The sequence below is a fragment of the Pygocentrus nattereri genome, chromosome 9 (genome assembly GCF_015220715.1).
Source record: "Pygocentrus nattereri isolate fPygNat1 chromosome 9, fPygNat1.pri, whole genome shotgun sequence".
NCBI classification, from domain to species: Eukaryota; Metazoa; Chordata; class Actinopteri; order Characiformes; family Serrasalmidae; genus Pygocentrus; species Pygocentrus nattereri.
The window spans coordinates 22780772-22796150 of NC_051219.1; the positions used below are offsets into that span (position 1 = coordinate 22780772).

At 38.9% G+C, this 15379-nt stretch overlaps 1 protein-coding gene across 1 annotated transcript; it reads left to right on the forward strand.

Moving 5' to 3' along the window:
* The first annotated feature begins 642 nt into the window (after positions 1–642).
* On the forward strand, positions 643–11208 carry slc25a55b (solute carrier family 25 member 55b). The gene is made up of 9 exons (XM_017693362.2): positions 643–729; positions 2003–2128; positions 3381–3436; positions 5511–5601; positions 6343–6461; positions 8109–8274; positions 9082–9236; positions 9317–9392; positions 10706–11208. The coding sequence occupies exons 1-9, from the start codon at positions 710–712 to the stop codon at positions 10863–10865; spliced, it is 969 nt and encodes a 322-aa protein (XP_017548851.1). The 5' UTR covers positions 643–709; the 3' UTR covers positions 10866–11208.
* Positions 11209–15379: the final 4171 nt, after the last annotated feature.

Genomic DNA, 15379 nt, shown 5'->3' on the forward strand with positions numbered 1-15379 from the left:
AAGAAAGATGATTTAAGTGACTTTGAACGTTGCGTGGTTGTTGGTGCCAGATGGGCTGGTCTGAGTATTTCAGAAACTGCTGATCTACTGGGATTTTCACACACAACCATCTCTAGGATTTACAGAGAAAATAGAGAAAATATCCAGTGAGTGGCTGTTGTCTTGTTGATGTAAGAGGTCAGAGGAGAATGGGCAGACTGGTTTGAGATGATAGAAAGGCAACAGTAACTCAAATAAATAAACAAAATCTCTGAGGAATTTTTCCAACACCTTGTTGAAAGTATGCCACAAAGAATTAAAGCAGTTCTGAAGGCAAAAGGGGGTCCAACCTTTTACTAGCAATTATATATAAATATATTATTATATACTGTATTTATATATTATATAAACTGAATTGAATTGTATTATAAATGTCTTAACTGATTCTGTCTGCAGCATTTTCAGAACAGAATTTCTGTATGAATTCATTCCCACACAGTGTATGTGTGTGTGCGTGCGCAATCTTGGTTGCAGTGTATGTGTGGTGTGTGCAGGCGAGCAAGGAAAGACAGAGAGAAAAAGGGAGAGGGAGAGAGAGAGAGAGAGCAAGAGAGAGAGAGGGAGGAGTTATTAGAGGTGGAGTATGTGGTTATATAAAGCCGCTCCACTTCCACACACACTGCTACTGCCCCCCCTCCACCACCGACACACACCGACACCCAGCAGCACCATGGCTCAGCAACCAATCAGGTACAGACATGGTCTTCTTATTCCTCTCACTTTTAGTCCACATCTACTCTCTTTAGTTCAGTTCTGCTGTTCTTAGGTTTTGCTGTCATTAGTCCAGTTCTACTGTCTGTGGTCCAGTTCTGCTGTTCTGCCCAGTTGCATTGATTTAAGTGTACTTCAACTGGTTTTGGCCCAGTTCCTGTGTTTTTAGTCCAGTGTTCAGAGTTGTTTCCCTAGACAGGAATTAAGCCTAATCTTGGACTGCACAAGATTTTGAGAGATTTTCCTTTCAAAGGAAAATGTAGTCAATGACTAGGATTAATTCCTAATTGGGATAGAGGCCCATAGTCTGGTTCTACTCTTCAACCCAGTTCTACAATTTTCAGTCAGTTTCTGCAGTTTTTACTTCTGTTCTACTGTTTCATTCCAGTTCTACAGTATTTATTTGTTCTACTGTTTTAGTCCAGTTCAACTGTTGATAGTCCAGTTTCACTGTTTTTATTCTAATTATACTGTTATCAACCCAATTCTACTGTTATGAGTCCCAGTCTACTGTTTTTAGTCCAACTTCACTATTATTAGTCCAGCTCTAATGTTATTAGTTCAATTCTACTCTTATTAGTTCAAATCCACTATTATTAGTCCAATCATACTTTTAGTAGTCCAATTCTACTGGTTTTAGTCCAATTCCACTATTATTAGTCAATTCCTACTGTTATTAGTTGAATTATAGTTCAATTGTACTGCTAATAGTACAGATCTACTATTATTGTTTCAGTTCTACTGTAATTAGAACAGTTCTATTGTTATTAATCCAATTCAGTGGAGGGTTAAAGTGTGTATGCTGCATACTTCACATAGAAGGTGTGTTCATGTAAATCTGTAGGAAATGTGATCCTGATCCTGAAGTAAATGTAGAGTTACAGCAGCACAAGTGTACAAATCACACACATATATATTCACACACACACACACACACACACACACACACACACACACACACACACACACACACACACACACACACACACAGACACACACACACACACACACATATATATTCACATCAGGAGGAGCTGAAAAGCTAACAAAATCTCTAGAGTCTATTACAATAACTAAATGAATGAGATCCAGTTCAGAGAACTGAAAGGTGGATCATCTCCCCTGATATGCTAAAGAGCTGAACTCCTGTCGCCCCTGCTTCAGGTGTTGAGGTATTGAGCGAGTTAGGTGTGTAATCAGGTCACCAGGTGAATGTCTCTGAGCACTGTGTGGTTTTGTTTCCCTTCCTCAGTCTTCCCGCTAAGCTTATTAATGGTGGGGTGGCCGGGATGGTGGGGGTGACCTGTGTGTTTCCCATCGACCTCGCCAAAACACGCCTGCAGAACCAGCGCAGCAATGAGAGAGTCTACAAGAACATGTACGCTAATGTTCTTCTGCTCTACATCACTCTGTCTCTTTCTCTCTTTCTCTCTCTCTCTCTCTCTCTACTTTTCTCTCTCTCTCTCCTGTATTTAACACTTGTACAAAGTCAGTGCAGTGAACAGTCAGAGCTCAGAAAACTGACCTGAAGCTCAGGCCGCGGGTTTGATTCACATTTGAATTGAAGCTGTAGAAAATCTGCATAACAGGTTTTCCCACCATGCCGTTTATCTGAGGAGTGGCTGATGCAACACCTCAGTTTCTGGGTGTTTTAGGTTTGCCCACTCCAGCTATCTAGTATTTCACTGGTGTAGGAAGAAAACCTTGTATCTCCTTTTTTTCATTTTTTGTCTTGTTTTTGACACAGTTTGAAAAAGCCTGTTGTTCTTTTTGTTGTGTGTAAATTTCATGAAGAAGGGACCAAAAAAACAATCCAAAATGACTTGGAAAAAAATCTGGTTCCATTGACTTACATTATAAGTAAAGTATGTTTTTTCCTTCTCCTGCAAAGTTATTCTGGAAATATTAGGTTTTATTACAACAGCAGTGATTTGTTTTATGTTATTATTTAATGCCGCTACATATCTGTACATTTACATAACCGTAAAACTATAAAAAATCTTGAGATTCATTTTATTTTATATGTAGGGATTAATCAAATTAAATTCTTTACTGCTAAAACAAACTTTGTGGTTAATATAATCTACTTAAACATAAATGAAAAAAATATCATATTATCTTATTTAGCTTAATTTTGTTTAATTTTTACTACCACCTATGTGTGTGTGTGTGTGTGTGTGTGTGTGTGTGTGTGTGTTTGTGTTTGTGTGTGTGAACAATGTCCTGTATGTAGTTCTGGTGTTCTGAATGTTCAGATGTTATGAATGTTCAGATGTTTTCATGATCAGATGTTCTGAATGTTCAGATGTTCTGAATGTTCAGATGTTTTCATGATCAGATGTTCTGAGTGTTCAGATGTTCTGAATGTTCAGGTGTTGTGATGTTCTGAATGTTTAGGTGTTCTGATGTTCTGAATGTTGAGGTGTTCTGACATTCCGAATGTCCTGATGTTTAGACATTCTGAATGCTGAGGTGTTCTGACATTCTAAATGTTCAAGTGTTCTGAATGTCCAGACATTCTGAATGTTCAGATGTTGCAACATTCTGAACGTTTAAATGCTTTGACGATCTGGTGTTCTGGTGTACTGGGATTCTGAATGTTCTGACATTCTGAATGTTGTTTTGTTCAGGATGGACTGTCTTATTAAAACTGTCCGCTCCGAGGGATACTTTGGGATGTACAGAGGTAAACACACACACACACACACACACACACACACACACACACACACACACACACACACACACACACACACACACACACACTTCTACCTATCATTCCTCTTTCACCTCTCTCACCCTCCAGGAACGTCTTGCTCTGAACTAAAGTGCACTTAAACACAGGATGTCAAGCCTAAGAGCCCCCTGACATTCACTGTGTGTTTAAATGACACTCACTCATAGCTGGGTTTATCTTCTAATACAATACTAAAATATAAATATAAATACCTCCCAGTCAGACTATTGTGTGCAGCAAAACTTTTTGGTTTTCGGAGGTAAATTCTAAACACTTATGGATTTATGAACTGTAAATGTTCAAACCTGTTAGAGTGATCACAGTTTAACCTTCAGAAGAGTCTAAACATCTACAGTTATTACTGCTGTTCTGCCACACAGACTATAGTAATTCCACAGACTGACAGTTGTATTTTAAATTGTGTTGACTCCGCCCAGACTTTTATTGGTATGCTCCTTTCCTCTGATTAAGTGAATGTACACTCTTAAAAGAGATGGTTCTCCCGGAGTTCTTTCGAAAAGACAAGGGTCCTTTATATAACCATGTGCATGTAAAAAAAAGACTTTCAAGCTCAAATGGTTCTTTGCATGGTGCAATGGTTCTTCAGATTGATGGAGAATGTGTTGTATTTGGTTATTTATAGCAGAAAAAGTGAGGTTTGTTAGAGGTCTGTTATTGTGACAATGTCAAGCTTATAACAATATTGTAAAGCTTGTAACAATAGAAGAACCCTTTTTGGTGCTACATAGAACCATATCAGGTAATTCTCCAACCATCTGAAGAACCATTTCACTATGCAAAGACACTTCTTTTCAAGTCTTTTCTGCAATAAGTGTATGTTATAATATTTGTACACTCTTAAAACAGTTCTTCAAGGGTTCTTTAGTAATGGGAATGGGTCTATGTAAAACAAAGAGCACTTAGAACCATTTGCATGCTTTGATGGATGGTGAAATAGTTCTTCAGATTGATGGAGAATGAGTTGAATGTGGTTCTATATAGCACCCAAAAGGGTTCTGCTTTAGTTACAAGCTTGACATTGTACTTTTGGTGTGTCAAAAAATATTCTAAATAGAACCATATAAACACAATCTCCATCAATCTAAGGAAGCATGCAAAAATCATCATGGCTCTATTTATGACCACTTTCTTTACTAAAGAGCCCTTGAAGAACCACCTTTTTAAGAGTGTAGTGTTTAGTGTAAGGCACAGTACTGGGGCCTTATGTACCAGATTGACCATTTGGGGGAATGTTTACACTCTTTGTGCCTTCATGAATAAAAATGTACCTGTACAGAATTAGGACAGGAACAAGGAACAGAGTGATATAACAGTAGTATTTCCAGGACCAGGAACAGAGAGAAACCATACTAATACATTAAAAGTGCAAGAACTAGGAAATATGACACAACACAGCTGCCTGGAATAGCTAGATAACCAACACAACACTTACACAGCACTGTGCAAAAGTCAGAGACCATCATTCATTTAATTTCCAGTAACAAAAGTTTTCAAAAAAAAAAAAAGTTTCCAAAACTGGAGTTCAGATACTAATTAAAAGTTCTAGAGAAAATGGGATTCCTGACAACCACCTGGAAGACCTGGTAGACACCAAAACTGCCCCCATCAGATAAACATCACTTAAGCTTTCATCCTTGAGAGAGAGGAAAAAATGCTTCAGATCTGAAAACATTCACAGGTGTCTCTGTCCATCCTTCCATTGTGACAAGACAACTGTGCTATGGGTCTGAAAGAATGTGTAAATGTCAAAAATAACATCACTGAGAAAAAAAGATTTTCTGCTGCTTTTCCTGACACTGAAAAATTAATAACTGACAAATTAAATAAATGAATGTTGTCACCCTATGTATTTCCTGTTGTAACACTAATGTGGTCTGGATTGAATGTTTAGAATCTGCACTTTCCAAACAATGTGTCCCCTTATTTAATGAGGTATGATTAAGGGATAATTAAACAGAACGTAAGTGGTTGACTTTGACAGATAATAAATTTGTTTATGCAGGTGCAGCAGTAAACTTGACCCTGGTGACCCCTGAGAAGGCCATCAAACTGGCCGCTAACGACTTCTTCCGTCATCAGCTCAGCAGGGGAGAGTGAGTTTCAGTGGTTGTTAAGTATTAAACATATGATGTTAATAGATAATAATAATAATAATAATAATAATAATTGTATTCATAAAACACCTTTGTCAAATCCAAAGATGCTTTCCCAGTTTCCCAGCTGTCAGGAAGAAACCCTAAGCACAATATATTGTCGTAACTTTTTGGCCAAGTCAAACCCGACTTTCATGATCTGTGGTCATAGGTTCATGCTCCAGTCAGACCTCACTTTTGCGATGCATTGTCCAGGATTTATGGCCAAGTCAAACCCCATTTTCGTGCCATATAGTTCGAGGTTTGTGGCCTAGTCAAACCCCACTGTCATGACATATATATGGCCCAAGCTCCTATTTTTGTGATGTATAGTCCAAGGTTCATGGCCCAGTCAAACCTTGCTGCTGAGATGTATGTTTTGGTTTTAGGCCCAGTCAAACTCAACTGTTGTGGTCCAAAATCCCCAGTTTACAACCTAGTGCAAAGTCCCCACATAATGGCCCTGTCAGTCTCTGGGTCACATCACAAAGTCCTGACTTGCACTCACTGTGAAAACTGTCACGACTTGCAATCACAATGCAAAACCCCAGATACATGACCCAGCTGCAAAGTCCTAGATTTGTGACCAAACATATTCTACTACTGCAAAGATCAGCATCCAGGCTTGTTGTCAAACACTCATAAAAGTCTTTAGGTGAATAATGTATCAATGAGGTTCTGAGGGTGTTCTTCTCACTGCAGGTCTAAATTGAGTGTGTTTAAAGAGATGCTGGCGGGCTGTGGAGCCGGAGTGTGTCAAGTGATCATCACCACACCCATGGAGATGCTTAAGATCCAGCTTCAGGATGCAGGGAGACTAGGTAAGGCACAGATAATCATATTATTAACTTTAGAAAACAGTGCCACACTTTTGGTTCCCTTACAAGTCAAAAGGATTTGTGATTGTGAAGAACTTTTTAAATATCCACAGAACCTTCAAATAATTTAAGGTTCTGTACCAATTTAAGGGGTCTGACATTATTTGGAAGTTCTTTAAACTTTAAAAAGGTTATTCACACCTGCTTATCTTATTTACAGAAATGGTTGTCTAAAGGACCCAAAAAGTGGCATTGTGTAAGGAACACTTTGGCACCTTTCTTTTTTAGAATGTACATTTTACAATACATAAATACATGAGGTAGAGAGATGCAGAGTGTCATATAATGGGCTTCTAACAAAATGAGCTCAGAGAAATTCATAACCATTACTATATACCAGGAAGAAGAATCAGAAAATACCACAATTAGCGGAATTAAATTGATGATCAAACAAAAATATAATACCAGAGTTACCAGAACGAGCAACAGAGAGGAACCAGGACGCAGACAACTCTCGGAAATATCAGATAACACAGTTGCTTGGAATTACTAGGTAAACCAGATAGAACTTATGTAAGATCATATTCAGCACAGCAAGAACTCAAAACAAGGAGGAGCCTGAAGGAAACAGATCCGTATGAGTAGAGTGAGGATTTTGTGGCATAATAATAATAATAATAATAAATTCACACTATAATTCAAAAGTATTATCCTAGTGTTAAGCTATAAATAAAAATAATAGAAATATTAGATGTATCCAGAATGTAGACAGTTCTAAAATGATAGAGAAAGCTGTAGAACCAGCAGTAGAATCAGCAATGAAGCTCTAATAAAGTCAACATCAATATTATTAAAAAGCTGGTTCCTCAAGGCTTATTTAGTAAAGACAAAAGTTCTATTTAGTACCATGAACACTTAAAGAACCATTGGTATGATTAAAGTGTTCTTTGCATGTGTGGCAATGTGTTGGCTCTATATTAGCACCAAAAAGGATTCTGCTATTAATGCTAGGAGTCTAAGCTTCTATATAGAACAATTGTCTTTAATACACTTGAAGAACCATTGAGTGTAGAATTCATTGCATTTTGTCAAGTGGTGATCCAATTTCAGACCTTATCCATGAATTTATCCATAAATTGCTATAAATAGTTAATTCTCTTTTTGATGTTCCCAAAACTTACAACATTGAATAAAAATCTTAAAGCACCTTTGATAAGTTACAGAACAGAAAAACAGCAATTGATTTTTAATATAACAAGTAATTCCAGGCATTTAAATGGTAAAGTGCATAGTGTATTTCTCACAGATGCATAATTAACAACAATTGCACAACCATCTAAAAAAAAACAAGCAAGAAAAAGGGCAATATCAGCAGGAATGAGATGGAGAACTAAAGTGTTGACAAAAGAGGAATAGATTGGAAAGGCTTATTGGAGTTCCAATGTTTATGAGCCATCAGGCTGAAACATTAACACTTTCAGGACAGCTAACAGTTCAGCCGAAAGCTAGATGGTCCTGTAATTTCCCATTAGGTGGTAACTTGACATAAAACTATTCTTATGGATATAATACGTTCCACTAAAGAACAATGTTCTCCATAGTTTTAAGATGTTTGAAAGATCTTAAATTTTCCCTATATGTTCCTCACAGTGGCCCAGAGGAACCTGGCTGTGGTGCCCTCACCCACAGGTGGCGGCGGTACCATGCTGAGCTGCTCCTACATCCGCCCAGTATCAGCCATGCAAATCACTCAGGAGCTGCTGAGGACCCGCGGCATCCAGGGCCTCTACCAGGGCCTTGGGGCCACACTCATGAGGTACGACTAAACGTAACAAGTAAATACTGTTACTTATTTTTACATAAGACTGCCTATTCAGCCTATAGCAGTTTGGCCCCACCTATTCAGCCTACAGCAGTACAGTCCTGTCCATTCAATCTACAGTGGTTCAGTCCTACCCATTCAGTGTACAGCAGTTCAATCTTGCCCATTCATGATTCAGTGACAAAAAAACGCTTGTATAAAGAGACACTGGTAAATGCTAAATGAAAATATAAATTATGACTAATATAGGGCGGCATGGTGGCGTGGAGGGTAGCGCTGTTGCCTCACAGCAAGGAGGGCCTGGGTTCGGTTCCCCGGCTGGGTGACCGGGTCCTGTCTGTGTGGAGTTTGCATGTTCTCCCCGTGTCTGCGTGGGTTTCCTCCGGGTTCCCTGGTTTCCTTCCACAGTCCAAAGACATGCATTCAGGCCAATTGGACATGCTACATTGCCCCTAGGTGTGAGTGTGTGAGTGACTGTGTCTGTCTGTCTGCCCTGCAATGGACTGGCAACCTGTCCAGGGTGTATCCTGCCTTCCGCCCGAAGACTGCTGGGATAGGCTCCAGCACCCCCCGCGACCCTGCCGGTGAAGCGGCTTAGAAAATGGATGGATGGATGGATGACTAATATATAGCAAAAAAGTATAATTTTAGAATGTGTATTGTCTGGAAATTTATAACATAGTAATATATACAGACTGTACTATTATAGTAGCTGTTACGTTTACCATAGCACAGTACACTTATATATGTATGACAGTATATATAGGCCATTTTTGACTCTATGTTTGTTTTTATTTTCAGAGATATCCCATTTTCTGTCGTTTATTTCCCGCTCTTCGCCCACCTGAACCAGCTGGGGAAACCTTCGGAAACCGAGAACGCTCCGTTTTACTGGTCATTTGCTTCAGGCTGTGCGGCAGGGTGCACAGCGGCCATAGCGGTCAGCCCCTGTGATGGTGAGTGTGCACATGTTTGTGTTAGCGCACTAACACTGGTGAAATGTGAAATGACTAACACTGAGCTTTCCTCCCTGCAGTGGTGAAGACAAGGCTTCAGTCACTCAATAAAAGTTCAAATGAGGAAATCTACAGCGGAGTGGTGGACTGCGTCAGGTAAAGCAGTCATTCTTTCAATTTCATTTATAGATTTCATTTCGAACTTCAGTGAAGTTAGTAGTTGAAAAATGCTTAAAGCCAGTCATATCAGTGTGTTTGGACACTCCTACTCTTACACTGTATATGTTACTGTTATATGTATGTAACATACACTCACTTTATTAGGTACACCTGTTCAGTTGCTTGTTAACACAAATAGCTAATCAGCCAATCAAATGCCTGCAACTCAATGCATTTAGCGTGTAGTGGTGGTCAAGATAACTTGCTGAAGTGCAAACCAAGCATCAGAATGGGGAAGAACGGTGATTTAAGTGACTTTAAACGTGGCGTGTTTGTTGGTGCCAGGCGGGCTGGTCTGAGAATTTCAGAAACTGCTGCTCTACTGGGATTTTCACGCACAACAATCTCTAGGGTTTACAGAGAATGGTCCGAAAAAGAGAAAATATCCAGTGAGCGGCTGCTGTGTAGACGAAATGCCTTGTTGATGTAAGAGGTCAGAGGAGAATGGACAGACTGGTTCGAGATGATAGAATGGCAACAGTAACTCAAATAATTAAACAAAATCTCTGAGGAATGTTTCCAACACTTTATTGAAAGTATGCCATGAAGAATTAAGGCAGTTCTGAAGGCAAAAGGGGGTCCTAATAAAGTGGCCGGTGAGTGTATATTTGTAGTAGTAACTTAAATTGAACATTTTGTAGGAAATATTTTTCCTCCACCCATACAGTGTCTCACATCATTGTAGGTTAGCAGTTAACTAAAGTTTGACCTTAATGTATTGTAAACAGAGTCTTAAAAGTCTTAGGACAATATTTGTGACTAAAATTGTTTCATGTCATTACTGTCATAATCTCATAAATATTTCTTTGTTAGTTCTTTTTTCCACATACATACAGATCCAAAAACATTTGATATTCTGGAGCTAAAAATAAACATAACTAATAATAAACATAAATGATAAACTAGAGGAGTACACGGAACAAAAACATAACATTAATACTCACTAACAGGGATTTAGATATTAGAGACTTAGAGATTTCAGTTTAATGTTTGTGAGTTCAGACTCTGCCTTCAACACGCTAGTGGTAGTATGAGGGAAGACTAATTAGGGGAGGGGGGAAAACACTGAGAGCTGGAGCTCTGGGCAGCTTCTGCCAGTAGCTAGAAGGCCAGATTCACACTCATATTTGTAGTAGGACTGATGCAGGCTGAGGAACAGGGAGGAGATGGGGTTTCAGACTTATGAAATGTGGAAAAAAAAGTAAAGTGAAAATAAAGTAAACCCATCTATGTGTCTTTTCTCCCTGTAGGAAGATCATTCATAAGGAAGGTCCATCTGCTTTGATGAAGGGTGCCGGCTGCCGGGCTCTGGTCATTGCGCCGCTCTTTGGCATTGCACAAGTGGTTTACTTCATTGGCGTTGGAGAATTCATCCTGGGCCAAAACCCCTTCAACCTCTACTCACCTTAAACTCAGTCTCAAACACCGGAACCATCTGAGCATTAAAGTGAAAGTTCAGTGAAAAAAAAGTGAAATTATTTGATTTTTCGCCAAACTGTTCCTTTATAGCAGAGTAGACGAGGCAGTTTCACTGTGACTGTATGGAGAGTGATGTTTAGGATTTGTTATGGAAATGCTAACATTAGCATGTACCGCTGGCTTTCTCAAAGCCAAGACAACATTGCACTTGTCAATGTCATGTCTAATTTAAACATTTTTTTAAAGCCTCCAGAAACAGCCTTTGGTTTCCCTCAATGAGGGAATGAATGTCACATCACGTCTCCCAAACTCAAAATATCAAAGTTTTCCTTTCTGTTTGTCCATTGTTTTTGTCCTTTCTCACTCAAAGGAGACTTTGGGGGCTGGTAGGGCGGACACTTGTTCTGTTTAGCTCATAAAAGCAAACGTGTCATATTTCAGTCCTGTTTAAAGGGTGCTGGGATGAGTAATGTTGACACATATTGCCACGATCCTCTGAAAGGAGGCATGCACACTTTAGATTCCAAAAAGCTCTGAATATTGGGTGCTGTTTTGGAGAAGATTAAGCTTAGAGTATGTGGAATTCAGATTTGTGCCATCCAGTTGGACCAAGTGAAGGCAGGAGTTTAGCATAGTTTGTATATATATATATATATATATATATATATATATATATATATATATATATAACTAATTTCTTAAAACAGACCGACATGACAATATTTGTTGGCAGAGTCTTTGACACATTTATAGTGTACAGCATACCTCAGAATTGGATTGTCAGTGTACATCTATTGATATAGATGCCTGCTAAGATGTTTCACAACTTTTAAGTCACCAATCACTTCCATTTATCATTTTTGATCTGTTCAAGGATGTGCTTACTGATCATTTAACAGTAACTACATGACAAATGAGAGGTGCAATCTGTGCAATCTTGAAATTGTTTAGTTTTAGAGAAGGCATTGAATCAAGGTCATTCAAGGTTTCTTCTCACTTTGCACTTTTATACCTTCATTAGGGGGGCCCATGTCTGACCACCCATAAAACAGAGTATGAATATCAAGGAACCAGGTGGACAAACACTGTTTGGTAAAACAGTGTGGTTATTTAGCAGTTGTTTGGTCCAAGGATTTCTAAATCTACATGAACAAACACTAAATAAAGACTATTAAATACTATTAATCTGAGCTTTTTTGTGTTTTCTTCTAAAATTGTCTGAAAGATAAATTCTAACTCTAGTTCATGTAGAGCTACATAATTTTTTTTTAAACATACACTCACCGGCCACTTTATTAGGTACACCTTGCTAGTAAAAGGTTGGAGCCCCTTTTGCCTTCAGAACTGCCTTAATTATTCATAGCATACTTTCAACAAAGTGTTGGAAACATTCCTCAGAGATTTTATTTATTTGAGTTACTATTACCTTTCTATCATCTCGAACCAGTCTGTCCATTCTCCTCTGACCTCTTACATCAACACGGCATTTCGTCTACACAACTGCTGCTCACTGGATATTTTTTCTTTTTCAGATCATTCTCTGTAAACCCTAGAGATGGTTGTGTGTAAATATCCCAGTATATCAGCGGTTTCTGAAATGCTCAGACCAGCCCGCCTGGCACCAACAACCACGCCATGTTCAAAGTCATTTAAATCACCTTTCTTCCCCATTCTGATGCTTGGTTTGCACTTCAGCAAGTTATCTTGACCACCTCTACACGCCTAAATGCATTGAGTTGCAGCCATGTGATTGACTGATTAACTATTCGTGTTAACAAGCAACTGAAGTGTATTAGTGTACCTAATAAAGTGGCCAGTGAGTGTATTTACATAATAATTGCATCATCATTACATTTACAGCTGAGTTATCTGTCATAATGAAAAGCTCTAAGCTTGCAGTACTAACTTTTTCTGTTTGTTCAATGTCAAAAAATGACAAACATGAAACTAACTAGTTTGTTTTTCCCTTCTTTTTCCTTGTCTTCTGATAGAGTAACCACAAAAATCAAAACAAAAACAAAAAACAAAACAAAAATCCATGCTGTTGAAGAAGAGGTTGAGACATTCTTTGTAGACTCTTTGGAAGTGTACAGTCAGAGCAAACAGGAATTGATTATTCCATTAGAAGTCAATGACACAGTGATGCCATTTAAACTCAATACAAGGCACAAGTCAATCTGATCTCTTACAGTGACTATCAGACACTGAACAAGAAAAGCAAAATGCACCCTATTCCAAATAAAGGTTATACTGGAGAAAATGTGCCAGTAAAAGGAGGCTGCATAGCCAACTTAAGACACAAAGGGAAAGGCTACCATGCACTCCTGATTGTGGACAAGAATGTACAGCCCATATTAGGCTTGAATGCTTGTGAGAGACTGAATTTGGTGATTTGGTGAAAAAGTGTTTGTTGCAGCAACAGCAGCACACACAAAGTCAGTCAGCAAGTCACTGCTGACAGAGTATGCTGATGTTTTTTTTTTAACTTTATTTTTTATTGAATTTTCTTAAACAATACAAAAACACAAACAATACAACATAAATGTGGACATAAACATAAACAGAGGTCAAGTAGGGCAGCAGCAAAGGAACAAAATACCATATATCTCTAAGTACACCATTATTTATATACCCATAGGAGGAAAAGGATGGGAACAAACAGATTGTTCATTGTTCTTCACTTGTAGATAATTTGGCTATGTAATTAGCCCACTTCCGACAGTACCTAGATCCTTTTTCTTTCTGTAGACTCAGAGAGAATGTCATAATTTCCATCCGGTGTAGATAATTGACAGTCTCTATGAAGAGGTCCGTCATGGGAGGGGTTCTTTTCAGCCAGCACTTTGTAATCGCTTTTTTCCCAGCTGCTAAATGTACCTTTAACAGGTAAGCATCACACTTATTTACAGATTTTGGAATAATACCAAGGTACAACATGACAAAGGAGGAGTCATGTACCAAATCTAAGGTTTCTGAAATGATCTCTTACCCCCTTCCAGTAAGGTTGGACACAAGGGCACAACCAAAAAATGTGGGAATGGTCTGCTGGCCCCACACCACATTCTCGCCAGCATTCACAAACGGAACCCTTTTGTTTGGACTTTTGTTTGGGCGTTATAAAAAAACGAATTTGATTCTTCCAGCGGAAGTCCCTCCAGACGAGGCATTTATCCATGTCTCCTCTGATAGAGATATGCCTAGTTCTTTCTCCCATCGTTGTTTTATATATTCAGTTGAATTGTTATTCAGAGATCTTATGGCTGAATACAGTCGTCCTATAAGGCCTTTACTACTTCCTGAGGCATATGCAGATGTAAATATTTGAATAAACAGTGAAGGTTCTTCTATGTTTGAACTTTTTCGAAGTAGTGGCACAGCTGCAAATACCTATAGAAATCCTGTTTACCCAATCCAAACCCCTGACACAGAGACTGGAAGCTGTTCAATTCACAATTGTTTACAATTTTGCACAAGGCAGTAACACCACATCGAGCCCAGTGCCTGTATCTATGATCCAGAGATCCTGGGACAAAGTTTGGATCATAGGCTGGCCAGCTAAGTAATTTTGCTTCTCCCTGGAGTTGAATGCCTTTGATTATCTCCAGCCAAACAGTGAGGAAAAGCTTAATCCAGGGGTTCTGTAACTTTGCTATTTCCCTTTCTTTAGGACTATGGCCCAGTATAGCTTGTAGAGGAGTGTCCTCTAAGGACAACTCTATATCCTTCCACCTAGCTTCGTATGCCAGATTACACCAATACACAAGCGGTCTTGAGCAGATAAATTCCTGAGACAGGGTAGACTCACTCCACCTTTCTCTCTTGAAAGTTGCAGTGTAGAATATTTTACACATGGTCTTTTATTGTTGCACAGAAATCTAGACAACTGCTTATCCCATTCCCTAAACTGCCCATGTGGGACCCCCACTAGAAGTGATAGAAACAAATATAATATTCTAGGTAAAATATTCATTTAAATTTTCTGCACCCAGTTAATAAAGTCTAAAGGCAACTGACTCCACCTTTTAATATCTTCGTTGATGTTCTTAGTTATGCAGTTGTAATTAGTCTCATATAGTAAGGACAGATCCTTTGCTATATGTATTCCCAAATACTTGATGGACAGAGAGGACCACTTAAAATTATATGTTTGACAACTTCCGTAGGGCCATGAAGGAGTAGGCAGCGTGTGTGAAGAGCTCCGTCCTAACTTGTAATTTATGTGACCAAATTTAATTTCCTTACCATAGGATTGGTGTAATTTACGCACGTTACGGTGTTATACGACCTTGAACAGCTAATGGCTACCTCCAAACAAAAACAAACTTCTTTGATGACCACGCGAAACACCATGGCTAGTAAGCTAGCCACCATAGCCTCTGACGATAGCCCTCCCAAAAGCGACGGGATAACCATGACTCAGCTGGTGCGAGAACTAGCTAAGCAACGAGAAATTTTAAAAGAAGACATCTCTGCCCTTATTCAAGAAGCACTGGTGCCGTTGCAGA

Coding starts and splice junctions, on each gene's coding strand:
- slc25a55b (XM_017693362.2), top strand. CDS start 710: ATGGCTCAGCAACCAATCAG. Junction 3,437..5,510: donor ATACTTTGGGATGTACAGAG/GTAAACACACAC, acceptor TTGTTTATGCAG/GTGCAGCAGTAAACTTGACC. Junction 8,275..9,081: donor CTTGGGGCCACACTCATGAG/GTACGACTAAAC, acceptor TTTTATTTTCAG/AGATATCCCATTTTCTGTCG.